This window comes from Tenrec ecaudatus, chromosome 6 (genome assembly GCF_050624435.1).
Source record: "Tenrec ecaudatus isolate mTenEca1 chromosome 6, mTenEca1.hap1, whole genome shotgun sequence".
NCBI classification, from domain to species: domain Eukaryota; kingdom Metazoa; phylum Chordata; class Mammalia; order Afrosoricida; family Tenrecidae; genus Tenrec; species Tenrec ecaudatus.
In genome coordinates this window covers 94,022,987-94,047,631 of record NC_134535.1, presented here as the reverse complement: position 1 = coordinate 94,047,631, position 24,645 = coordinate 94,022,987, and the positions used below count along the sequence as shown (strand labels likewise).

The window sequence follows — 24,645 nt, the reverse complement described above, 5'->3', positions numbered from 1 at the left end:
CTCGGCACAGTGCATGTCCTCCTGTCAGAATTGACTCTCCTGTCACTAACTATGACAAAGCCTTCTTAAGATGTAAGGTCGATCCTGTGACACAGAATAACTTGGAAGAACTTTTCTATTATTTCTAGCATTGCCCCAAAGTTAAGGGAAATATAAAATCCATGTCTGATGCCCTGGGTCCCCCGCCTGTCCATTCCTTAGCAGCTCTCTCTTTCACTGGGAATTTCCAAGAGGGAGTATAGAGGTTCCAGTAAGTTATTACCATGAAAACGCACCATTTACCCAGGAGAAAGCACAGTGGGTGACGAAAGAGAATGAAGAGGGGGATTTTGAGGAATGGGGCCATGGTGAGGCCATTTTGACATCTGAAAACTATCGCCTATGAAAGCAGCTTTCAAAACCCAGTTGGGGGCTGTGTATGGTGAGATTGGCAGTGCTCTGTTACAAGATACTCCCCTTGGGGTAGACCGCCTGCTGGAAGCAGCACATACTCATGTATGGAGCCAGCTCCCTGGGGTAGAGTAGAAGCGGACCAGTCTGTCAGTACGGCACCGGGCCTGTGGAAGGCCTCACACCAGTCTCTTCACAGGATGTAGCTCTGACATGGGCCCCCACTCTCCACAGAATGGGTAATGGACGGACTTCCTGTAGAGGCAGAGAGAAGAGCAATTGCTCTTTCTGTGCTGCCATTCCTTTCAAGGCTAGTTCACTACAGGTCTTATTCCCAAGCAGAGGCAACTAGAGTTAAATTTCTAAAATTAGTTCTAATGTTGAGAGCAACCCTTTTGATCCGTGCCTCTCATATTGCTACATTCCCCTTAGCTGTCATTCTCTTCATCCGATGGAGCATGAATTTTATGAGGACAATGCGTATCTCTCCAGCTTGCCTGCTGATGCAGACAGAACAGAGGACTTTGAATATGAGGTAAGATCATTTTCACACCACTTCACATTTCTTCATGAAGTTATGCTTGAGGGGTTTTGCTTAACAAAGAAAAATTAATTTATTACTCTAAGAAATAGTCTGCCTATTATATACTTAGGGTAAGATGGTTTAAATGCTATTTCTTTGAGCTGTCTGGCTTCAGCATTTCAAATGTATTAGAAAAATGTTTTCAGAAGGTAAGCTTGAAAATAATTTCTCATATTTGGGCTGCTTTTTATAAATAATATTACGGCCACTGCATTTCTTCCCTTCTTTTTATAATACAAGAATTATATTTAAAACCAAGATGGTGCCAACTTTTTTCATTCATTGCATTTGAACTAAGAAATCGCAATTTACTTGTGACTCAGGATGTTTATTCACTGAAGAATGGTTTCATTGATTTTCTGAAACAGAGGTAGCCTCATGCCCAACGATGCTAAACTGTATTTAGTCTTCCTGTGATACAGAGTTATGAGTATCTGCACTGTGAGATGGTACAACTCACAAAATCCACCTATTAAGTATTTAAAAGTGTTCACAAAAGTTAAAGAATTTATCCTAATATTTTCTCTGCTTCTGCAGCCGATAAATCTTTGAAAGGTTTCAGCCCCCTCTGACATTTGGAATAAAATAGATTGAGGCAGGAAAGAAGCTTTGGTAAACAGGCAGAGGACCCGTGATTATCTGCCCTTTTAATGCTTTAGATGATGTCATACAAGTTCAGCAAAGTGTTCTTTCCCATTTTACAGCCAGAAGTCCTGAAATCTCTTCCCTTAGGAGGATCTAAAATCAAATAAGGCTGATTCAGTGAAGCTGACCTAAAGCAAATAGATGTTTATTTGAAATCTTCCCCCTACAAAAGTCATTGCTGGGGATTACAGAAATCATTATTTCTCCTCAGCCAGAATTTGGAGGATGTGTAATGTCACCTAATATCTGAGTCATTTGTTGTTCTTCTTGTTGTTGTTAATTTTTTATCCCTAACTCTCTGCTGATTGAAACGTTGCTATTTTATACACCCACTCAAATATTAGTATGGTCTGAAATATCCATGAAATTTTGACTAGCCATACAAAATAAATTATAACCTTCATATATATTTTTCTTTCAGTTAATAAATACTTTGTTTAGGGACTAGAATTATCTGGATCACTTCAGTTTTTCATTCACTGTAAGATTTATTTAATGTAGGCTGTGTTCTAGGAGAGGGCACAGTGAGGTGAGTTGGTGAGGCTCAGTAGGTTAACAATAAAAATCCTTTGATTAATCCGCGTACCATTGGAATTTACAACATAGACAGCTTTCCTTACAGTTCCGTAGGGCTTGCTGTAGATGAAGCATTTCCTCTTTGATAGCCCATATCAACCCCTAATAGATGCCAACATCAGTGTGGGGACTGTAGTGAATGCTCAGACAGCTTCTCTGTGGCCTGTAATCTCAACTAATCAGAGCATCACCGTCATTAATTTTCTGTCATCTGTGATTCTGTTGCCTAAGGCCCCTTTCTGAGTGATTGAAATACGGAATGTTCTTGTGAAGTGTAAATAGAAAAGGAGTTGCCATGGCAGGCTTCAGTCATGGGAGAGGAGGCATTGGAGAGCATCATACATGGTTCTAGGGGGAAGTGGAGGCATAGGAATGCTGGAAGGATAATTTTCCAAACGGAGGGAATGATGATTCTGCTTCGTGTGTCTCAGCTCTGCATCAGATGAACCTATAAAGTCTAGTCAATCCAATTCATGCACCGCAGTAAATCGTGGAAGACACATTGCTTGGTGAGATTTAGAAATGTTCGTCATGTCTTTATGTCTTACTGGCGCCTAGAAGCAAGTAATCAAGGGTTGTTATGATGTGCTTAGATGACCCCAGCTCCTCAAGGGGCTTTGCCGTGACCCAGAACCCGGGAGAATGGGGGCAATGAGCACCTTCAGGAAAGTTCAGTTTTGCACCACTTAGAAATATGCTCAAACGCTGAAGTTTAATGGCCAAAGACAGCGCTTCATCTCAGAGAGGGACATTTTTTTGCTCCTTAACTTCACCATGAACACACATCGGCAGGGAATTGGGGAACTAATGAAGACTCCTTTTTGATCTGCTTTTGTTTACCTCTACCATGGGTTGGTCCCAAACTCCTAAAATGTTTGGACTTGGCACTTTTCTACATGATGAATTGTTGAGAGCTGGCTTTCACAGAGCTGGATTTCTAGAGGAAGGATATGTGTCATACACAATTAAATAGAGATATTAGATGAGGGTGAGTGTTATTGGAGAACAACAAACTCTAGCCATGGAGAAAGCATACCTGATGATGAACTGGGTATTGCTCTCTACCACAGTGTGGTCAGGGAGACCTCGCTCATAAGAGGCATAAAGAAAGTCAAAGAGTTGGATGTGTGGACGGACATCTGAGGAAGGAGGTTTCCAGATAGAGGAAACAGCAAGTACAAAGAGCTTGAAGTGGGAGCAGGCCTGCTGTGCTCTGGGCACACGGAGGCTGGGGCAATCGCAGCATGGAGAGGGGACGTGGCGGGAGAAGAAGTTACACTGAGAAGAAGGGACATCTCAAGGCATCTGGGTTTTACCCTGAGTCACAAAGGTGCTCAAGCAGAGGACGGCTGTAGTTGATCATACATGTTTTTAAAATAATTTTATTTTCACCTAGCTCACATACCTTATGATTTAATCAGCCAATCATATTAAGAGGGGCTATTCTATCATCACTACAATCAATATCAGAGCGCTTTCTGCTCATACTCATCACTGGTGGATGCCCCTCTCCCCCCAAATCTCCCCTGACATGCCCTTAGCAACTTTGAATCCAGTTATTGTCTTCATAGATTCACCTCTCCGGAATTTCAAATGCAGAAAATCATACAAAACACAAACAGGAAACAAACAAACAAAAAATTCAATAAGAATGACTAGACAATGCATAGGAGAACCTCAATGGAAAAGAAAGCAGAACATATGAAAAACCAAGACTCCACCCCATTCACAGTGGGTGAAACACAAAGGGAGTTCAACAGGGCAGCATGGGGAGCATCCTAAATAAGTCCCCAAGGAATCCAGAAAACAGACATCTGACTCAGGAGACAGGGCTTGGTACTTCATCAGACCCAATTGGAAAAAAGTCTTAAGGGTCAGCAGACAGATCTGGAAATATTTATCATTGTTTATTGTTTTGTTTTGTTTTCTATCTATATAAGATAGGCAGGACACACAATTCGAAGGAGAAAACAATGAACCCGCAGTTCTGGGGGGACATGGAGGAGTGGGAGCAGAGAGCCAACAAACCCAGGGATAAGGGAATAACAAGTGATCTAGCAATGATGGCAAGGAGGGCATAGGATGCCAGGTGGGGTTTGATCAAGTACAATGTACCTGAGAGGAATTACTGAGAGCCGAATGGAGGGTGAGCATAATAGTGGGATAGGAGGAAGGTGAGAAAAAATAGAGGAACGAAGTAGGAGACGCAAGCTGCTTATCGAGGAATGGCTATAGGCAGCTACACATGTAAATATATTAATTTATAATGGAAAGGATAGAGGTCAATGTACATATATTTATATGTTAAGTATTAAGATAGTAGATGGACTGATACCTTCCCAACACAATTCTGAAAACAAAATGGATGCATAAGCAAATGTAGTGAAGAAATAGGATGGTGCCTGACTATCAAAAGATATAGCATCTGGGGTCTTAAAGGTTTGAAGTTAAACAAGTGGCCATCTAGGAGGGAAACAAATAAGCCCACATGGAAGAAACACACCAGCCTGTGTGATCGTGAGGTTTCAACAAGATCAGGTATCAGGTATCAAAAGATCCAAAACAAACAATTATATGGATGCAAAAGAGGTGGTTGGAGTGGAGACCCAAAGGCCATCTGTAGACAACTGGGCATCCCCCCCACAAAATGGTTACAAGGAAGGGAGGATTCAACCAGGGTGCAGTACAGCACTGCTGAAACATACATCATAATTCCTCTAGGTCCTGAATGCATCCTCCTCCTACTACCATGACCCAGTTCTGTCTTACAAATCCAGCTAGACTGGATTACATACAGAGTACAGATAAGAGCTCTCAATGCACTAAATTCCAGACAGATTAAACCCTCAGGAACAGTAGTGGGAGTAGCAGTATCTTGAGGGGAGGGGACTGGGGGAGAGGAGGGGAGGGGAGGGGAGGAAAGTGGGAACCCATCACAAGGATGGATATATAGCCCCCCCACACACACCCTCAGGGGAATGAATAACAATACAGACAGACAACAGACAGTATAAGATATGAAATAATAATACTATCTAATTAATCAAGGATTCATGAGGGTGGGGAAGGGGAAAAAATGAGGAGCTGATACCAAAGGCTCAAGTAGAAAAAAGAATGTTTTGCAAATGTTGATGGCAGCATATGTGCAAGTGTGCTTAATACAATTGAATGATGGATTGTTACAAGATTTGTAAGAACCCCCCAATAAAAAGATTAATTTTAAAAAAAGTAAATACATAAAGCACAATAAAAAACTGTTGGGAATGGGAGGGGAAAGAACAACTTTTAAATGAGTTAAAAGGAAGATCAAATGATAAAATAGTACATTTTAACCAAACCACCTCGACCATAATTGACTTTACAATGCTCCCATCAGATAGCAAGCCTGCTCACATCTCTGCACTAGGGTCAGAGTGGGTTCACTAGAAGCTGCAAGTGGACTTTGTACTTCCACGGTCCTCCATAGGCTCCTGCAAGCCAGATGTTCGGAATTTAAGCTCTGATACCTTTCCTTCCTTTGGATCTGGATTTTATTAGTCACCATCCTTGGATTACACGGACTGGTGCGCTTCTTCCATATGGATTTAGTTGACGCCTCACTTGGGTAGCTGCTTGTTTGAAGTCAAGCCTTTAAGACACCAGAGGCTATTCTTCTGTCAGCCTGTCCCACTTGTTTCTTCCGCACACTTTCGTATAGCACCCATGTCTTTAGTGCCGGTCGGGCCAGGTCACAGGAACTAATTGTTAATAGCTTAAGGCTAGAATAAGTATGATCCCCAGATTAATTGGAGACATCATTACAGGGTCCCTGGGACAGCTGTGATCGCCAAGGGCCCCGCAGAGCATTCAGGAGCGAGAAGTGAATGGTGAGGGTGGACGAGGTGGATGCAGGACGTCAAAGAGAGCACTTACCGTGGCCTAGAGAACTGTGCTAAATATCCACATTCGTGTCGTTTTTAGCTTAAATAGAGTTGGTGCTAGGGTAATTTTTCTTCTCACTCTTGAATAGCAAAAGATGACAGACCAGAGGGAAACAGCAGTTCGGGTACCCACTGACAATAGCAGAATAAGCCATCTCTCTAAAGAATAGCACTTGTGGGCAGAAACTGCATTTCTGAACTTGCAAGGATGCAAAATGTGCAACTATTTAGGTTCCTCTTTAACGGCCTACTGATCCTTGCTGCAGTGAACCAAAGCTTGCCTGTCGATCTTCCGAATACATATTTTGGGTCTCTTAGCACATAGATTAGTGATCCAGTCGACCAAAGCGGATCTGAATGTCTTGAAAATACATATTCAGGGATTTTTTAACATACAGATGATTGGCTGGATACTCAGGCAGGCGACAATAGACAGAGAATGTTTCTTTGAGGATATGACAGTCACTGTGTCACTGTTCTGGTGACTCTGGGTGTGTTAGGGACCTCTATGGAATGTTAATAGCACCCATAGCTCACCATGATCTATGACCACTTTTCTTTAGAAAGTTATTTGACTGGGTTTTAAATTTCCCCACTGTGCTTCAGAAAAGTCTCAGCGGACCAGCTTGCATTAAAAGAGTCACAGCTTGAAATTTATTCTCCTTAAAAAAAATAAAGGCAACATTTGTTCACTAATTAAAAATGATAAATTATTTTAATTTGCTTTTGAGAGAAAAATAAAAATAGCAAACTTTAAGCAGTGCCCCCATCAAAAATCCAGGGTGATCCGCGTCACAAGACCACCACCGAGGATTTAACGCCTCTGTTTTACTCTTTGTTTCATCTCTGTTCTTGTTGCCCTCGATCCAGTAAAATGTCAAAATAAGTCATAAAGAGCCCACAGCAAGTCAGAGGCCAATCTCATCCTCTACCAAAAATCATTTAAAAGGCAAGGCTTTGAAAAATATAGAGGACTGTAGCCCAGTTCCTAATAAGGGCATATTGCTGCTGCCTAGTTTCAGGAAAGATGCTGAATTTTCTATAGCATGTACTGTTAACTCTTAAAAGTCAATGTTGCTAGAAGGGACCCCAGGACTAATGAATGCAAAGTATCAGTGATATAAAATATCATGTTGGCAGGACATTCATTATTTACACCTGGTTCTTGAACCCACTCTTTCTCTTTTTCTTAAGATCAAATTGGAGTAGCATCCAACAGCCTGAATGAAATATCCCTTTATTCGAATTATATTGTCACAAAAATGAATTTCAAGTTTGCCTGAAGAGGTTTTAGAGGGGAGAAAGACAACTATACATTCATGCTCTGTGTATGTGCTCTCTGCAAAGCAAATTCTTTGGACCAGTATCTATAAATAGGAACACACATTTAGCATATTAATTGGCTTCCTCTTGGCAATTCTTATGCAAAGCGTAAGTAAGCCCTTGTGTTTTTCTGGGAAGTGTCATTCTGTAAAATGCATTTCCCAAAGCTAGGGAGCTGCAAAGATGTGCAAAATGTGTGTGAAAATTAAAGTATAGAATCTTTCACAGTAGAGAATTGTGAATCAGGGAGAAAGCTAATCAGGAAGGCAAAGAACAAACAAACAAGATAGGCATTACCGAGATTTCAGTCATAGCTGTGTTGAGTAGCTTAATGATTTGGGATGCAAATGTTGAGAAAAATCTTACCAGAGTGCTTGTTAGACTTTGTGGATTCCCTTGTAGACTGTGAGGGTGGATGCCTGGTTGGCCCCTGAAGGGTGCATCACACCACCTATCCCTGTGGGTGCTCAGTGATTACTTGATGAATGAGTCAAACAGGATGTCCATTGCGCCCTGAATAAACCAACATCCACTGGGCCACGCCATCCCAGGCTTCCAGTGGTCCAGAGGGATTTAGACCATGATGCAGCTCCAATGAATGCTGTCAGCCTTTCTGTCAGATAGTTGTTCTTTGTGTCAGAGGTTCTAATTGGGCTGCTAACCATGAAATCAGCGGGTCAAAACCACCAACTGCTCTGTGAGAGAAAATCAAGGCTTTCTACTCCCGTAAAGAGTTACAGTCCCAGGAACCCTTAGGGATGGTTCCACCTTGTCCTATAGGATTACTAGGAATTGGAATTGACTCAATTGTAGTAAGTTTGAAGGACAGGACCAAATGGAAGGGTAGAGGGAAATTAATAAAGGATGAGAATTGTAATGGTCTCCATGAAGGTATATTTCTCTTGACCATCTTTACAAAATGATAGAATCACTCATATTTGGTCTGCATTTGATATGCTATCTAATCCACCTTTTATCTCCTTGAAAACTTCTGCTCATAAGTAGGGAATACTGCAATAGGTCGGGAATTGAATGCCCCCAACTATGGGGTTCTGCCTCTGGTCGTCTCTGAGTATGGAGGATTCCTTGAATCAAGAAGTTGGAAAACCACAGATCTAAGGAACATAGTTGGGGATGAAATGTAACTCCTACATAGACCAGGCAAGATTCATATGTTGGAGTAGGTAGTAGATAGACGATAAAACGGTGTGTAGAATGTGAATGTGGAGATTCTTCAGAGTTCTCTGATTCACATGGTATCTCACCAGTCTCTCTTCTTCTGCTTCTATTCTTTTTCTGGTTAATCACATTTTAGAATTATTAATAAAGCACCTAAAATAATTCCATACCACTTACTACAAAGGCCATAAAATCACTCATTAAAAAAATCACCTTAATCAGTTTCGCTGGGGGGCAAGGAGGAGTTTGCTGAATTGAAAATGGATCTACATGAAGTGTGAAAATAATTTTATTACTTGAGCTTCTAAGATAATATGGTATTCTATCACTTTGAAGTTGGTTCATCAAGACTTCTATTAATGGCACAACCCTTTTACTTTTCCAGTTATGCCAGGTGAAATGGGTAATCTTGAAGGCTAAACCGATCTGCTTTCACATGTTGGGAGACTCACTTCCATTCCCTCGGTGGCATATTTTTCTTTTATCCTCTAGGTCCTGAACATTGCTCTGTTTCAGGCCATTTCTTCATGTGCTGCAGCTTATGCAGCCCATTCTCCGCATTCTACCCTATATGCCACTGTCAGACCAGGTATTTTCAATTGCACTTCTCATTATGCCAATCCTCTGTTCACGATCCTGCTTGACTCGGGTTTCCTGAATCACCCCTAATGGCCTTTCTTCAGATCCTCCGTATTCTGCCAACACCCTCCATTTCAGGGACCCACTCCTGAAATGGCGTCTGCATCCCAGAAATGCTCAGAGCTCTTGCTTTCCTTCGGTGCCTTTGCTCTTTGCTCTCTCTGCTCCGGGAAGGTCTTTCCCACAAGATTACCACTTTTCCGGGACAGATCTGAGGATCACTCCATCAAAAGCCTTTCCTGATTCCTTCCTTGCTTCCATGGTTTTCCCATATTATCTTCTGTGAATAATTTTGTGACTTGGATCATGCCTTGGGGTATACTTATGTATGTGCTTTAGCATTTCTTCTTATCCTTACTAGATTACCTTTCTTAATAGAGGCAGCCCCTTCTAATGATGGTCAGCACTCCGGGAGAGCTGAGAGAATGCCCTGACTCCAAGTGGGCACTCAGAAACCATTTGCATGATGAGTAAATATATTCTTAACCATTTATTCCTATTTTTCTTTGATGTGTCCTCAAAATAAATTAGGATTGACTGGGAGGGGAAAGGGAGAGAATGGGTTTGGAATAACAATTTGAAATGAAGTATGAGTGTCTTTCTTTTTCTGATAATAATTCGATGAACACGGATGAATTAAATTGGCTAGATTTAAGCATACACTTCTATCAAACTGTAAAAACTGTAGAAAACATTGATTGGTTGGTTGCTATTGTAACAAAGAACATAAGTACATTTTGCTCCAAACTTGTAAGGTCTAGAACTTTTGGACATAGACTTGCTAAGTGAGAGGATGTAGAACGGCCCAGGTCAGCGGTTGCCGGGATAGGCACACCACCACTGGAGATCTTAGTGTGGTCCAGACAGTCTCAGGGCCTGGCCAATGTACCTCTGAAATTAGCAATAGCACCCTGTGCACTTGCAAATCCATCCTGGTGGAACAATGTATCCTATGGCTGTGCCAGTTTTCATACTCGTGGAGGCTTAACCGAGACTGGTACTTTTAAATCATATGTTATGTAATTCTAATATTTGACTCAGAATTTCTTCACTTGAACATCTGTATCTATCAAAATGAATTATGTCCCTTAATTATTTGATTATTTTAAGTTATATAAGGAGCGCCTAGAAAGAAAATACCATAAATGGAACAGTCACCAAAGTTACTGTAATTCCTTTAGACTTGTTACCAAAAGTAATGAGATTAGTATTGCTACTAATGTGGTCGTGTAATTTCATAAAACAAATATGAAGCAACTCTATCATTTGCCTCACTGATTATGACAACACTAAACCTTATTTCATAAGAAAACAAAGAAAAGCAAATTTAATCTTGCAAGTCGATTATTGAATAATGTATCCATTGTTACATTACTATTAAAATATAGTTATAAAGATTCCTTATACCAGACATATGAATTTTAGAAATATTTTATTGCAATATACATGATATATTTTCAGATGGTTTCCTTGCATTACTTATCTGTGAAAGATTGTGTTTAATTAGCATGAATATTTACATATCAAATTATATTCTCCTAACAACTTTGATTCAAGGAAGTAGCTTCGGAGGGGCAGAGGAGGAGGACCTGTCCTTTTCAATGCGGAGCAGCTCACATGGAAGGGTCCCGCTGTTCTTTCAGAGGCAGCGGAAGCCCCTGGAAGGAGTCCAAATGAGGCATCTGCTGCCAGTTCTTGCCGCATCCCTTGAATGGACCACTACACTTCCTAAAGTGCAGCACAGTCACATGTGAACTGAGGGACAGCAGATGTTGGTGAAGGAGGGATTTGTCAGCATCTAACACTCCAAAGTAACACAGCTAGGAAAAGTGAGAGCAAATACACAGTCAACTCCTTAAAATTTTTACAAATATTTTCCGTGATCAAACATACTCACTCTGTTTTATGGTTTGTACAGAGCGCATGCTCCCCATACAGTGGCCTGAGGCTAGTCTTGTGATATACAGGCAGCAAGTAATATGCCTCTCTACATTACTTCTGCTTCTGCTTTCATATTTGAGAACCAGTTCATCAATATATAGGTGAATTTCAGTGAAGGATGGATGAAGTCTTCGGGAATGAGAAAACAAATTTATTTAAGCCCAGCATTTTCACTTTTTGAATTTTAAAATACTATTTTGAATTTTTCCCTCTATAATTACCATAAATACTCGAGTGTAAGCTGACCCAAATATCAGCCGAGGCACCTAATTTTACCACAAGAACTGTACTAAAAGTGTGCTGAAAAACTCGGTTTATACACGAGCGTGTATATGTATCTATGAAATGAATGTTGGGATGCTTTAAAGTGAGGTGTTTTATATCGGAGGATACTCATCTTCCCCCTCCACCTGCAAAGACACAGAATCTGCGGCTCATGTTGATTCCAGCTCACGGCAACCCTACTGAACAGAACAGGACTGACCTGTAGGGTTCAAGGCTGTAACCTTTACAGAAGCAGACTGCCCCATCTTTTTCTTCACAGAATGGCTGGTGGATTCAGCCCCCTGACTTTTCAATAATAACCATTCTTCTATCAGGGTTCTTTTCAAGGACATTGGTAATACAGTACTTTGAGATTAAGTATATCAATAACATCTTGATATTAGATAACAGGTATTCACTATGTATAAGGAAGCTTCAAAGAGTTCATGGAAATATGGTATTAACATAACAGATAATGAAATTTACCCACAAATGTTTTGAAGCCCCTCCTATAATAAAATCGAATATAAAGTAGAGAGATTCGCATCGACCATGATAGACAGTATGTCATGAGGCACAAATTACAGTTAAACTAATCTATGCAGGTGTGTCCACAATAAAAGGCTTGAAAATACCCATCCACATTGTAACACCTGAGATAACCATAATGAACACTTGCCGCATGGTTCCTTCTACTGTGCACATTGCTTGTATCCATCTGCAATTTTGCCATTGTGTTGGGTATTTAAATTTTTGAGTGTTTTTCTAACCTACCAAAAATTACAGTGAATTACATTATGCTTGAGTCTGTCCCTGCATTTCAAAACTATCTCCATAAGAAAAGTTTTCCAAAAATATAATTATCTAGTCAAAATACACAAATAGATTTTAACACTCCAGATAAACATATACTGACAAATTGCTCTCCAAAATAAGCTGTTTACAATTGGAATTGGTGTAGGCAATATTTGAGAGCGTCCTTGCTCTCCATGGCTTGATTTCCTTCATATTCACAAACTTTTCATTTAAAATAAAATTTAAGAAGTAGTTGGAATAAATTGCTTATGGAAGTAATGAATTTCCATCAACCAAGGCATTACTTAATATTATAATAAATAGCCGTGGTACACACCAGTTAGAGTGATTGACTGTATTAAGCTCAGTGGTTCAAGCCCACCGGCCCACATGGGATAAAGAGCCCGCCAACCCGCTCCCATAAAGACTGCAGCCTGGGACGCCCTATGAAACAGCTCTACTCTTTGCTGTACCACGGCTACAAGGCAGAACCCACTCTACGACACACAAGAGCAACACTTTCATGTGGGCTGGATGGTCAGCTGCAGGACCACAAGTACAGAATTGGGAGAAAGGGACCATATTTTAAGAAACTCAGCTTTTCAAAGTTTAAAGGTAGCTAAATGAAATGAAAGATTACTCCTTATACTGAGTCCATCTTTCCCAAATCTATTACTTTGGTTTTTTTCTGAACAACGAAGCAGTCATCTGCACAGCTGCGGGTTGCCCTGGAGTAAGCATCTAGTGTGCTCCTGGACTCACTTCTAGGTGGTTTAGAAATCCACTCTGATCCTTAAAAGACATTTGCTGTCTGTGTTAGATGGCACAGACCAGGCAGCAGAGAGTGGCCCTTAGTTCCTTCATGTCTTTTACTGTCATAAGCCATCTTGGTGTAGCTTGATACATATCTTCCCAGGCCCCTTTCCCTCCCTTCACGTGGACCACTGCCACCTCACTGGCCTACCTGCATCAGACACTACCTCTCAGCATCATCTCTCTTTCTTTGTTCTACCAGAGAATTCTTTCTAACGCCCAAGTAGATCGTGTCTCTCCTCTGCTAAACACTCTTCAAGGATTCACCATTGCGCCTCACAGTATTCCATGAACTATTTCTGGTCAAGCAATGATGTAGAACATGAGGTTGTAGGGCAACAGAATCTGGGTGTGTAGATAGTCTGCTTTGTTTTTTAAATGATGTACCAAGTGCATGTTACTCCTTAGTAGATGTGTTGGGATTTAAGATAAGTAAATTTCAAATGTTTTACCAAAACTTTTACTTAATCATGTGCACAGTTGTATAACTGCCCCCCCAAATTGATATTCCAGAAATGTATATCTGTTTAAACTGTGGATTTGCATATCCCCTGACATGCTGCTCAATATTCCAGTTTGTAAAACTCCGGCGTATCTGATGAAGTGCAAATTCCATAGGATCCGAGGTTCTTCCAATCAACCTTTCTCTGCATACCTTCCCCCACTCTGACATCCTGCAGGATGCCCTGCCTCTCCCCCCCCCCCAAAGCTGCTTTCCATTATATCAACACCACCCCCACTTTGGGTTTCCTGTTGTTTTCTTCGGACAGGAATGCTTCCCTCTTCTCTTCCTCTATCCTGCTCCCCTCCCATCTTTAGTCCCCACCTCCTATGTCACTGGCTTTGTAAATGACGTACACATTAAAAGCACAGAGGCAAAAATTGTTTCTTAAACTATTAAACATTTCATACTTACCTGGCAGGGGAGATACCATGATCACGATGGTGGTTTTCCCAGGGCGAGGTTTATCCATTGCACTCCGGGTGTGCTGACCCCTGCGATTTCCCCAAATGTGGGAAACTCGACTGCATAATTTGTGGTAGTGGGAGACTCCCCTTAAAAAAAAACTATTAAACATTTCGCAAACTTAAGAGAATGTTGCTATCACACATGCTTACAGAAGCCTTCTAACCTTTGCATCCCGTCCATCTATTTATTATTTGATTATTGCCCTTTTTTCATTTTTGACACCACCCTCCACCACCAAATATCTGAGCTTCTTGAGAGTAGGGATCATGTCTTCTAGATATTAGTAGCCCGAGGGCCAATTGTATACTAGAATTATTGAACCAATGATTAAATGTTAAATGCATGCGCAGACTAGCAAATCTAAGGTAAAAATTTAAGGAAAGTTAGAAATGAAACTTGTTAGATATTTTTTCTCTCAGTTCTTCGAAAAAGATGTTTTGCCCCTCAAAATAAATGATCATAATTGATTTAGGTTGGAATTTAAAATGGGCATGTACTGTCGCAGCAAATGTATCCAGCAATGCGATATAGACACACACACAATGATATGACTTTGAATCTTCCCTTGCTGTCAGGGTGTTTAGAACATGGTGATGAAGCAAATAAATCCCGGGGTTCAGTGTGAGCCGAGAGAAATGTCAACAGTAGCAATGGTGTTTACAACGCAGCACTGGACAGTAATATTCTGAAATGTATCAGCCAATAAATATTCTATGACTGCGGGCATCAGAGGAATAGATGTGGAAGGCGCAAAGACAAATGGCACCACACCGGTAATCACCTTAATTGAACTGAGCGAGGGCGCTTTCGAACATACGTTATGAATGATGAACTTTCGTCAGCAAGGACAGGGCATTCCGTAAAATTGCTGTCTGTATTTGATTTAGAGAAGGTATTCAAGAAAGCCCACTTCGTAACCTCATTGGGGGTGGCGCCCTGCAGCAGTCCTTTCCCACCAAACTAAAGTCCAAATGGCACCATCTCAGATACTCTTTGTCGGTCACCTCATTTTCCCCGCTTCCTTACAGGTTCCTGCTTCTCATGTTCCCACTTGTTTGCCCAGGGGAACATGTTGAAAGTTCGATCTGGGGCTTGCTTCTTGGCTCCTTAGAACACATGAAAAGCACTGGCTCCTTTCACTTTCCTGAGAAGCCCAGATTTTTAAAGTCTGAGCTTCCGCCCAGGAGGAAGCAAAGGATTCTATAGAACCCACCCACACCCGCCGCCAAGTAGATTCCGATTCAGGCTAAGTCGATACAGGAATTCCAGGCATGGGAAGTTTTACAAGAGCTATTAGCTTCGTCCTGTTCCCTTGAAATGGCTGAAGCCTTTGAACTGTTCCGATTAGCAATCCGACACATACAGGACAGAGGGGCTTGTTAGCTAAATCTTGATGGCTAGTGGCACAGTGAGTTTAAGTATTAGATTGCTAACTTAAAGTTTGCTGGTTCGAACCCACCAGCCACTCCTCAGGAGAAAGATGAAGCAGTCTCCTTCTGTCGAGAGTCGCAGCCTCAGAAAGTAAAGAGAGTAGTGCTGTCGGTAGGACCACTCTGAATTGGAACCAGTTCAACAGCAGTGGGATATAGAAAGCTTCGTTTCTTTGTTTCATAATGTAAAGGATATCTTAAGGTAATGGAGCGCTTCTTTATAGTATAAAAGGATTATTCATAATCAAGGCATAAAAAGAGAGTAAGGATTGAATGTTAAATAATAGTTGGCAATTATGTTGCATAAAGCACACAATGTTTACACAGGAGAGAATTAAAGAGAATTTTAACATTGAACTATAAGATGGCATATAAGAAGTACATCTGATTAACTTTACAGGAAATGGAAGCCCAGGGAGGTTAAGATTGACCAATCACAGCTAGTTTATGTAAGCAGATGGAATGGAATTTCTTTCTCAAATCTAGAGACTTTTTCATAATTTATAAAAGTAATGGCTCCCTCTTTGTTACAGTGCCTTCCTTATTCAAATTTCCCTTGGGCATATAATTCTGGGTACACCTTCTTCTCCAGAGTATATAACTATTAAGAATATACTACTTCACTTTTAAAAAAATAAACTAAAACTAGCACGTCCCACAAAATCTGAATGCTTGTGGTTCATCTGACAAGAGAGGCCTAAAACTCCTAAGTAGCCATTGGAACGACTGTGCACTTCAGGAGGATGTTTATAGGTAACTAGAGGATCGACTGACAGCTGGTAAGCCTTTTTGCAGCCAGGAAGTCCATAATCCTTAAGGAGTATTTCCTTCCTTTGGACTTATTCATGGATAGCTGCCAAATAAAGACAGTTGTGAATCCTTATAAGCAGAAGTTTCAAATAAGCGTTAAGAACATGTGAGCAATTTAGTCGAGAGATCCCAAGGAAAGTTCTGGCTGCCTGAGCGGCGTCCCACAGTGCTCCTAAGTAGGAGAGACGGCGTCGCTTGTCCGGCACGCACAGAAACTCACACAACTCTGTGCGCCAAACAGACAGTGCCATTTTTCTGTCTAAACTTCTGTTCCTCTCCCCCAGATAACCCAGGCGGCCATTAGAATTCCCTCTACTTACTTTCACCTGACGTACGGTGCTTTGATAATTGCCCATCGCCAAAGGTTTTTAGTACTATGACTCAAGGAAAAAAATCCAAGGATGGTTCTTAATAAATCTACATGAAGGGTTACTCATCTAGCTGACTGCACATTTGCATCTTTAATCTGTCTTATCACAGGGCCTTCATAGAAGGAGATGCATGAATACTATCCACACTTCAAAATCAGACTCACCATTCCATATGCCTACTCTATTCTTTAAGTCGGCTAAAAGCAGCGAATGCCAATTGTTCTCTTGGGAAGTTTTCTCGAGTATGGAGAAATTATTTTTGTGAGGCTATTTCCTGTCACTCTTCTTATGGGTCTTGAACATATGGATAACTTGGACATATGTATTAGCTTCTTTGGTCTAATAAACCAAACTCACTGCCATCGACTCCATACTGACCCATAGTGCCCCCTGTGTATTCCTCAGATAGAACCCTGACCAGGAGTAGAAAGCCCAGTCTTTTTCCCTGGGGCTCCTGGAGGTTTTGAACTTCCAACCATGTGGATCACAGCCAACATGTAAGCACTACACCACCAGAACTCGTTCTATTATATCTGATCATTATTATGTTAATTGATGTCGGATCAGTATTATGTTAACCACCCGGAGAAGATCCTAGAAGATCTACTGACACTCAAATGCTGTTGCATAGATGGGAACTATACAAAATAAATTGCTCTCATTATGCCCTTATTTAAGACACCTATAAAACTGAGCCTTGGTGGTGGTGTGGATTATGCATAGGGCTGCTAACTGTGAGGTCAGCAGTTCAAAACCACAAGCTGCTCTGATGGAGAAAGATGAGGCTTCCTACTCCCACACAAATGAACAGTCTAGAAACCTACAGGGACAGTTCTTCTGTGTCCTAGAGAATTGCTGTAAGTAGGAATTAACTTGACGGTAATAAGTTTGATTTTGTTTTGGAAAATTAGCAATCCTTCCATATTTTTATTCCCTAAAAACACGAGGTTTAATGGAAATGCTTTGATCTGAGGGGGAATTACACAGATATATTTAGGGTCAACTAAATTAGCGCCATTCAAACTCTACTACTTGGTACTCGTGTGGACTGTGAATTTCCCAGTTTTCCATTTAACACTAATGTTAATTTCATAAGACTAGATGGGGTGACATATGAGAAATGTAGTGCACTGCTGGTAGACACCTGGGAAATACATATATATGTGTGTGTGTGTGTGTACACCCTATCCTTCATTTTCTTCAGTAGTGAATTGTCTCCCAGTTTCTTACTTCGATGACAGGCTCACAGTATGCGCCGAACTGCTGACGGAGCTGGAAAAGACAGCAAAGAACCATAGGTAGAGGTTTGCTTTTGGACGGCTTGAGACTTAGTCCCGTCCAGGTGCAGCAGGTACTACAGGGAAGAGAGTTGTGTTCGCTGACATTGGAGAGCTAAGGTTAGTTCACGAATTCATGAATTCAACCCGCAAATACTTACTAAGCGCTTGTCTTGGAGTTAACTTTTAAAAGGAAGGACCACTTACAAATCTGAAACAGGAAATAAGAGAATCTTATTTGAAAGGGAAGGACCATGAAGAAATGGTGTGACTGTCATGGGAGAGGCAGTGTCCATGATTGTTGAACTATCTAGAGACCAAAGAGAGGAGCGCACAAGAGACTATTACTGTCCTTTGCAGTGAAGTGCGTGCCGACATAGACCCATTCCGCCTTGACTGCCATCGTATGAAGCAGGCACGGACCAACCACATCCACTTATACTTTCTATCTTCTTATTTTCTCATTGCTTCCATCTTCTTATTTTCTTTTTATTTCCTCTAAATTCTTATTTTCTCTAGCTCTTGTGTGGATGCCAAAAGCCATAAGAACTCTGTCGAAATGTTCTTCCTGCATTGCCCCCATGCCGCAGCACCACCTTATCTCCATGGCATTTCCTAAGTCCGTGCTCTATTTCTATATGAGAGGTGAGATCGATGCCCTTCTCTCTTAGGGCGATGGCACGTGGCAAGCAAGCGAACCTGTGACTTTTGGTGTTTGGATCCGACAGGGCGAGCAAGGCTGCAGGAATCCCAAATGACGGGGCATTACATTTCATCCCGTTTGTCGCTCTGGTTCATGGCTTCTGGACAACAGACTTCTTGGTGCTCGCTCTTCCTTGAACTCAGGTTTTAATCTAACCCCTGCTGCTTTTCATTCTTCAGAGATTGCTCATGATTTTCGAATGCGCCAAATTCTCCCTTTCTTATTTCAAATCGTAATTGTGAATGTTTAAAATACACTTACACATTCTTGAGTTTTGAAGTACGAGGAAAGAGGATAATCTTTATTGACAACAATGTTGCTTAGTTGTTTCCATTCAACTTGTAGCTTCCTTTTCCGTCTTTGCTTGTTTTTCACATCAGTTATGTGTTCAGTATGTCTCTGTTGAGTATTTGCTATTTGCATTTAAGAACAAGATGGGTAAGATGTTAGTTTTCATTTATTCAAAGGGCAAATAGTAGCAATATAAAAAGAGATTGAAAGGTATGAAATATATTTATAAGGTAAAATTGAGATGGCTTGGTGATTATTAAAATGTGAAAGATTGAAGAAAGGGCTGGTACAAACTGTGGTGTTCTTATCACATGAAAATGACTACAAAGTAAGGAATTTTTGACAATTTATGTAATGGCAAAGCATTTCATTGCTTTTTACATTTTATATGAATCTTACCAGATATTTGTCTCTGTCCTTAGTTTTGCAACTTCATGCACATAGAAGCCAAGGATTTAAAATCGTACCCAAAAGTCTCAATCCTTCTGCATGTTAGCAGATATAATACATGATAAACAGGCAGCTTTTAAATGCTGCTTTTCATATTTCGTTAAATTTGTTGGTAAACCCAAAGATTCTGACATGGTTCCTTCCTACCTCTGTGGGGATATAAAATGTTGTTCGTTCAGCCATATGAAAACCATAGGAAAGTTCAGAAAGAGGACTTTTAGAGCAATAGAGTATTTCAGTTTCTATGCTGAGCCTTGGAAAAACCAAAAGTTAGTAAGACACTGTCTTCTGCTAACGAGTTTACAGTCTTGATGTGAAAAGGATGGAAATATATAGTTACATAACTGTGATCTAAACCATAATACTACAGCAACCAGATACAGAGAAGCCAATGATGGACTCATTGGGGAAAGAACAAAGAGGAACTGACACCTGAGCACTTTCGAACAAGCAGACTTTGAAGGCAAGAGCAAAGGCCAAGGTGTGAAGGCTTGGGTGAGGACAGCTGGTTCAGGGAGCTGCAGATAGCGCAGACTGGCTGCAGAATATGTGATGGGATGAGATGCTCAACACCACGTGGGGATGGATAATCCAAGAAACAGATGAGGAAAAGGCCGTTGGGCCATAATGAGAAACGTTTAGCCGCCGGGAAAAGCGGGCCATGTTGGGAGAGGGCTTGTACCCCTGGAATCCCATCCTCTGAGGCAAGTGGAGGAAACCGCAGAGGAATGAAGCCCAGAGAGCCTGACCGGGGTGAATGTTTCCATCTTGATATGAAATGAAAGAATCTGAACTGAGGTGATGGGAGTGGAAGAGGATAGCGTCAAATATGTAAATCAGAAGCTCTCTGAAATAAGAATTGTGCAGGCAGACTGTCATCTTTTCCACGCGTGATAAGTGGTTATGAACCCTATTTCTTAATAGTCAACTACCAGACAAAGTCATTCTGGAAAACCTGCTATTCGGCATACTTTGTCCTTTCTGATGAAAGATGGTCACCTGTCAAACGTGATAAGTGAGGTCGCAGTGGGGGATACAGGCATATTGTAATGGCACAGCTGCCGGGGTTTCTGCAGCCTGTTTACCTCTAAACTGGTTCTGTCTCGCTCCGTGACTTTTCTATTTCTATCCAAATAGCCCCCAAACACACTGAGGCTTTGCCTACCTCTGGGAGATATTTACTCCTGAACAGTCTCTGTGTGCAGGAGGAGGATAAAGAGGCCACTTTCATTAGAATATTTTCACAACTGAGGAGTTTCAATAGCTTGAAAAAGGAAAGCATGAACTTGACCAATTCTCTGTAAGCATTTAGCAAAATAGGTAGTAAATTCTGTGAAATAGAAGAGCCCAAGGGATTACTGGGAAGCGTGCTTCCAGAAGCCTAAATGCTCATTACTTCATGCATGGGAGCTGTCTCAGGACTAAAAAGCCATCGTTTTATTAAAAGGACTTAACTCTGGACAATAGAGTGCCTGGTATTTTTGAATTAAATACACAGGAACTTCGTCTTATGCTTTTGTGAAGGAAAGAAATAAAAATCTCGGAGGACCGCCTGGTGCTGATGAGACGTCCATAGTGCATCTCTGTACAACATTTTGTTCCTTCGCTTTACAAAGGGGATTGTGGGTATCTATGTACAGGAACCCATTAGCTAAAGAACCTAACAAGAAAGAGCTGGAATCTAAATAGACCAGCAGTGACTTTTCACAAAACTTCTTTCATAGTGGAACTCAAGAATTCTAAAAGCAAACATTTTCTTAAATTGAGATGCTTGGCCCAATTAGGGAAGCTCTAATTTCAATTCTGACAGTCTTGAGTCTCTACATCATCCTGTTGCTTCTTATCACACCATCTGTGTTAGACCGGATTGGAGAAACAATTCCAGTGACAGACAGACAGGTAGACAGACAGACAGATAGATAGATATGTGTGTGTCAGAGCTTTATATCAAGGAGCATTGTACATTAAGAAAACATCCCAGCCCAGTCCAGGTCAAGTCTATAAGTCCAATATTAGCCCATAAGTCCAATACTAGTCCATAAATCCCTCTTCATGCTCACGAAGCACATGCAATGATGCAAAATGCAGGAAGATCACAGGCCAGTGGGTGAAAAGTCTTGTGGACCCAGTGGCTGTGGAAGCATCTCCAGGGCTCTCACAGGTCTCAGAGTGGCTCCACGTACTTGTCAACGGGAAAGTAAAAGCAGAGAGGGAGAATTGGGCCACCTCCAGGGAAAAGTGTAGAAGTTCCCAGAATCCTCATGAGAAGGCCACGCCCACAAGGAGGCATCAGACTGTGACCTGATGGACAAGCTAGATTCCACCCCTACACTTATTTATCAAATCCACATGAAATTATGTAATTGCCCTATGATCTTGCTCACATTGTTTGCTTTGGAAGCCATACTTTTGAACACCAAACATATCCTGGTTTGTTTGTTTGTTTTTTTCTAAAACAAATAATCATCTTTGGATACTACATTTAAAAAAAAAATCTCCCAGCACATAGCAGTGCATTGCAAGGTACGCTCTTCATCAGATAAGCTTTCGACAAAATTTTATATCCACACTAATATTATAAAGGTCCTGCCTTTCCCTGGTGCCAACATTAGTCTGATTAACAGCTTAAAATGAATTTTTCATCAAGGTTGTTTTGGTGGGGTTTTTTTTAAAGTCTTTCCTATAAGATAGACCTCACATTCTCCTACTGAGTTTATTCCAAGACCTAATGATTTCTCCATCGTTAGAAAACATTTTATAGTACTCAAATTGTTTTTCCTATGCTGCATTTCACCCAGTTTTTCCTCTCCATTGCCCATTGCAGAAGTAATTTGTAGACTCTGCATCCTGCCCAGGGGCTGGGGAGGGGTGACCACCGGGGGTGCTAGATCCCATTTAGGGAGGAGATACATTCGAGAGTTGTGTGTGTTTATTACTTCTGTATTTCTGTTTATGCATAAATTATTATATCTATATGGTATACTTACTTCATGGCCCCATTCAAAATTCATGAACACATAAACACTCATAGATCCTTCAAACTTGCTCCTCTCCCCCATTACACACCTACATGTGTACCTGCCCTAGATTAGATTGAGTTAGATGTAGACACGCCTAGTGGTTTCGAGATTAACAGAGAAACGCGCTTTGCTAAAATAAACCACGTGCTTTCTATCATTTTAAAAAATGTTATCCTTAAAATTTAGCATCAGATAGCCTAAAATTGTTTTCTAGGACATCTGTTGGATTTTTGTATTAAGGCAAGGTATACTTTATTGTTTCTGATGGTTAAAATATTATTTGAATAAAAGAAATTTACAACTTCTTTCTTCAGTTAATTCATATCTATTTATTCATTATATGTGGACAAAAACAGTTACCCAATTTTCTCAGAAAATACCTATCATTATATAAAATAGTGTCACAATTTCTCTCTTCTACCCTCTTGTAATTTGTGGGGTTCCTTCAGAGACTTGTAAAGATCCTTTGAGCTGTTCCTGTGAGTCTTCTGTTTATGCCTCTTTTGTCCCCTCAAACAGCCTGGCCATTCTCCCACAGCTTCTTCTCTGGGTGTCCTAGCCTCTACTGTCCGTCCCTGGGTTCCCTGCCCACGGGATTTCCTTGTCTTTTCTGACTGGCCCAAAAGATGGCTCAGATCTTTGTGTGTGCTCAATGCCCTTTCCTGTCCCTGCGCTCCCACTGTCAGAAAGAGCAGAAATAGACCTTTAATTGTCACCAGTTCTCTCTTTTTTAAGGACAATGGCCTAAGCCTGGATTAGGTTTTAAAACAGTCATTTTTAAATACGATTTTAAAAAGTAGAACTATTCTCAAAGTTCCCTCAAACAAAGATACAGTAAGCACATCTTTACCCAAAACTCAGTGGTAGAAAATATGATCATTCCCATGACACAGCAAGTCCTGTGCATGCTTTTCCCCAATCCTCTCCCCCCATCCCCGCCCTCAGAGGTAACCTCTATCCTACATTTTATTTGTTTTGTCATCTCACTTTATTTATTATTTTTCTACATACGTTTGTAACTTTACAAATTTAAATATGCTATTTAAAATTTGCATGTTTATAAACATGCAACCATACTGAATATTCGGAAACCAACTTTTTCTTGAAATTATGATCCTCATTCACTTAAATTGTTATGTATAGCTATAGTTCACTCATATTTTTATTATACAGGGTTAACATTTATGAAAATGCCTTAGATTACCTATGCACCTGGTGCTGAGCATTTCTCGATTTATGGTATTGCCCTGGTGGTGCCACGCATAGTCTTTGACATGCAGACATTTGAGAAGAGTTTTGTAAGAGAACTCCTGGGTGTTGAAAGGCACCTATTATTTACGGAGCAGCAGGTGAGCATACCCATCCCATCTCTTGCCATCATTATGAGGGGCGTGGAAGGTGCTATAGCCTCACAAACTCTGGACATCATCAGACTTTCTCCCACCCTGATGAAACCTCTCTGACCATGAACCAGGGACATGAACAGCCTTGCTATCAAGCAGACTGCCTCAGAAAGAGGATTGTTGTAGATAGAGTCGGGTCAAAAGTGATCCCCTGTCATTGGAGCTCCACTTCTGATCCGCTTAAATTTGTTCTAGTTTTTAATAGTTGCTACTTTCTATTCAGTTGAAGTTTTTACATTGTACTTTGTTATTCTTGTTAGTTTTGTTTGTTGGTTTAATGTTTTTCTGTATATGAAATTCAGCATAGGTAAATCAATAGACAACTGGATTAAAGAGTCCTTGGGAGTATGGCAGGGAGTTTGTGGGGAAATGGAAAGCTAATCTCCATCAGTACAAGAATGAAGAATATTTAATTAATAAATAAAATTTTAAAAAATTAAAAAGACAATGAGTAGTAGAAGAAAATGTTCTAAAGTTGATTGTGGTGACGATTATACAACTCAATATAATTGAACTATTGAATTGTATAATATGTCATTTCGATCTTAATAAAACCATCTTTTTAAATGGCAGAAAAAGAAAATGTTCTAAAATTGATTGTGGTGATAATTATAAAACTCTTCTTGATGTGTTTGAACTATTGGATTGTATGATATATGAATTATGCCAATAAATCTGTTAAAAAGAAAAATGTCTCTACTAAGTTTTGAGTTTCTCTATTTAGTTTGAAATGGTGTCATATGGTGATTTAAAATGTGCATTTCTCTGATTATTAATGAGGTTAATTCTATTCTTCTTGGTTTTCTGGCCAAGGTTTATCTTCCATATAACACCATTTCAAGACTTGTCTAC

At 40.6% G+C, this 24,645-nt stretch overlaps 1 protein-coding gene and 1 pseudogene across 2 annotated transcripts in view; both read left to right on the top strand.

Annotated features, from left to right (window-relative positions):
- PDZRN4 (PDZ domain containing ring finger 4) overlaps window positions 1-24,645 on the top strand; it is a 414,099-nt gene that overhangs the window by 345,020 nt on the left and 44,434 nt on the right. For both annotated transcript variants that reach the window (XM_075553025.1, XM_075553026.1), the window contains one exon: window positions 823-925. In XM_075553025.1, coding sequence (XP_075409140.1) covers window positions 823-925 — 103 coding nt within the window. The remainder of the gene's footprint in view (window positions 1-822; window positions 926-24,645) is intronic.
- On the top strand, window positions 13,977-14,125 carry LOC142452321 (U1 spliceosomal RNA; annotated as a pseudogene).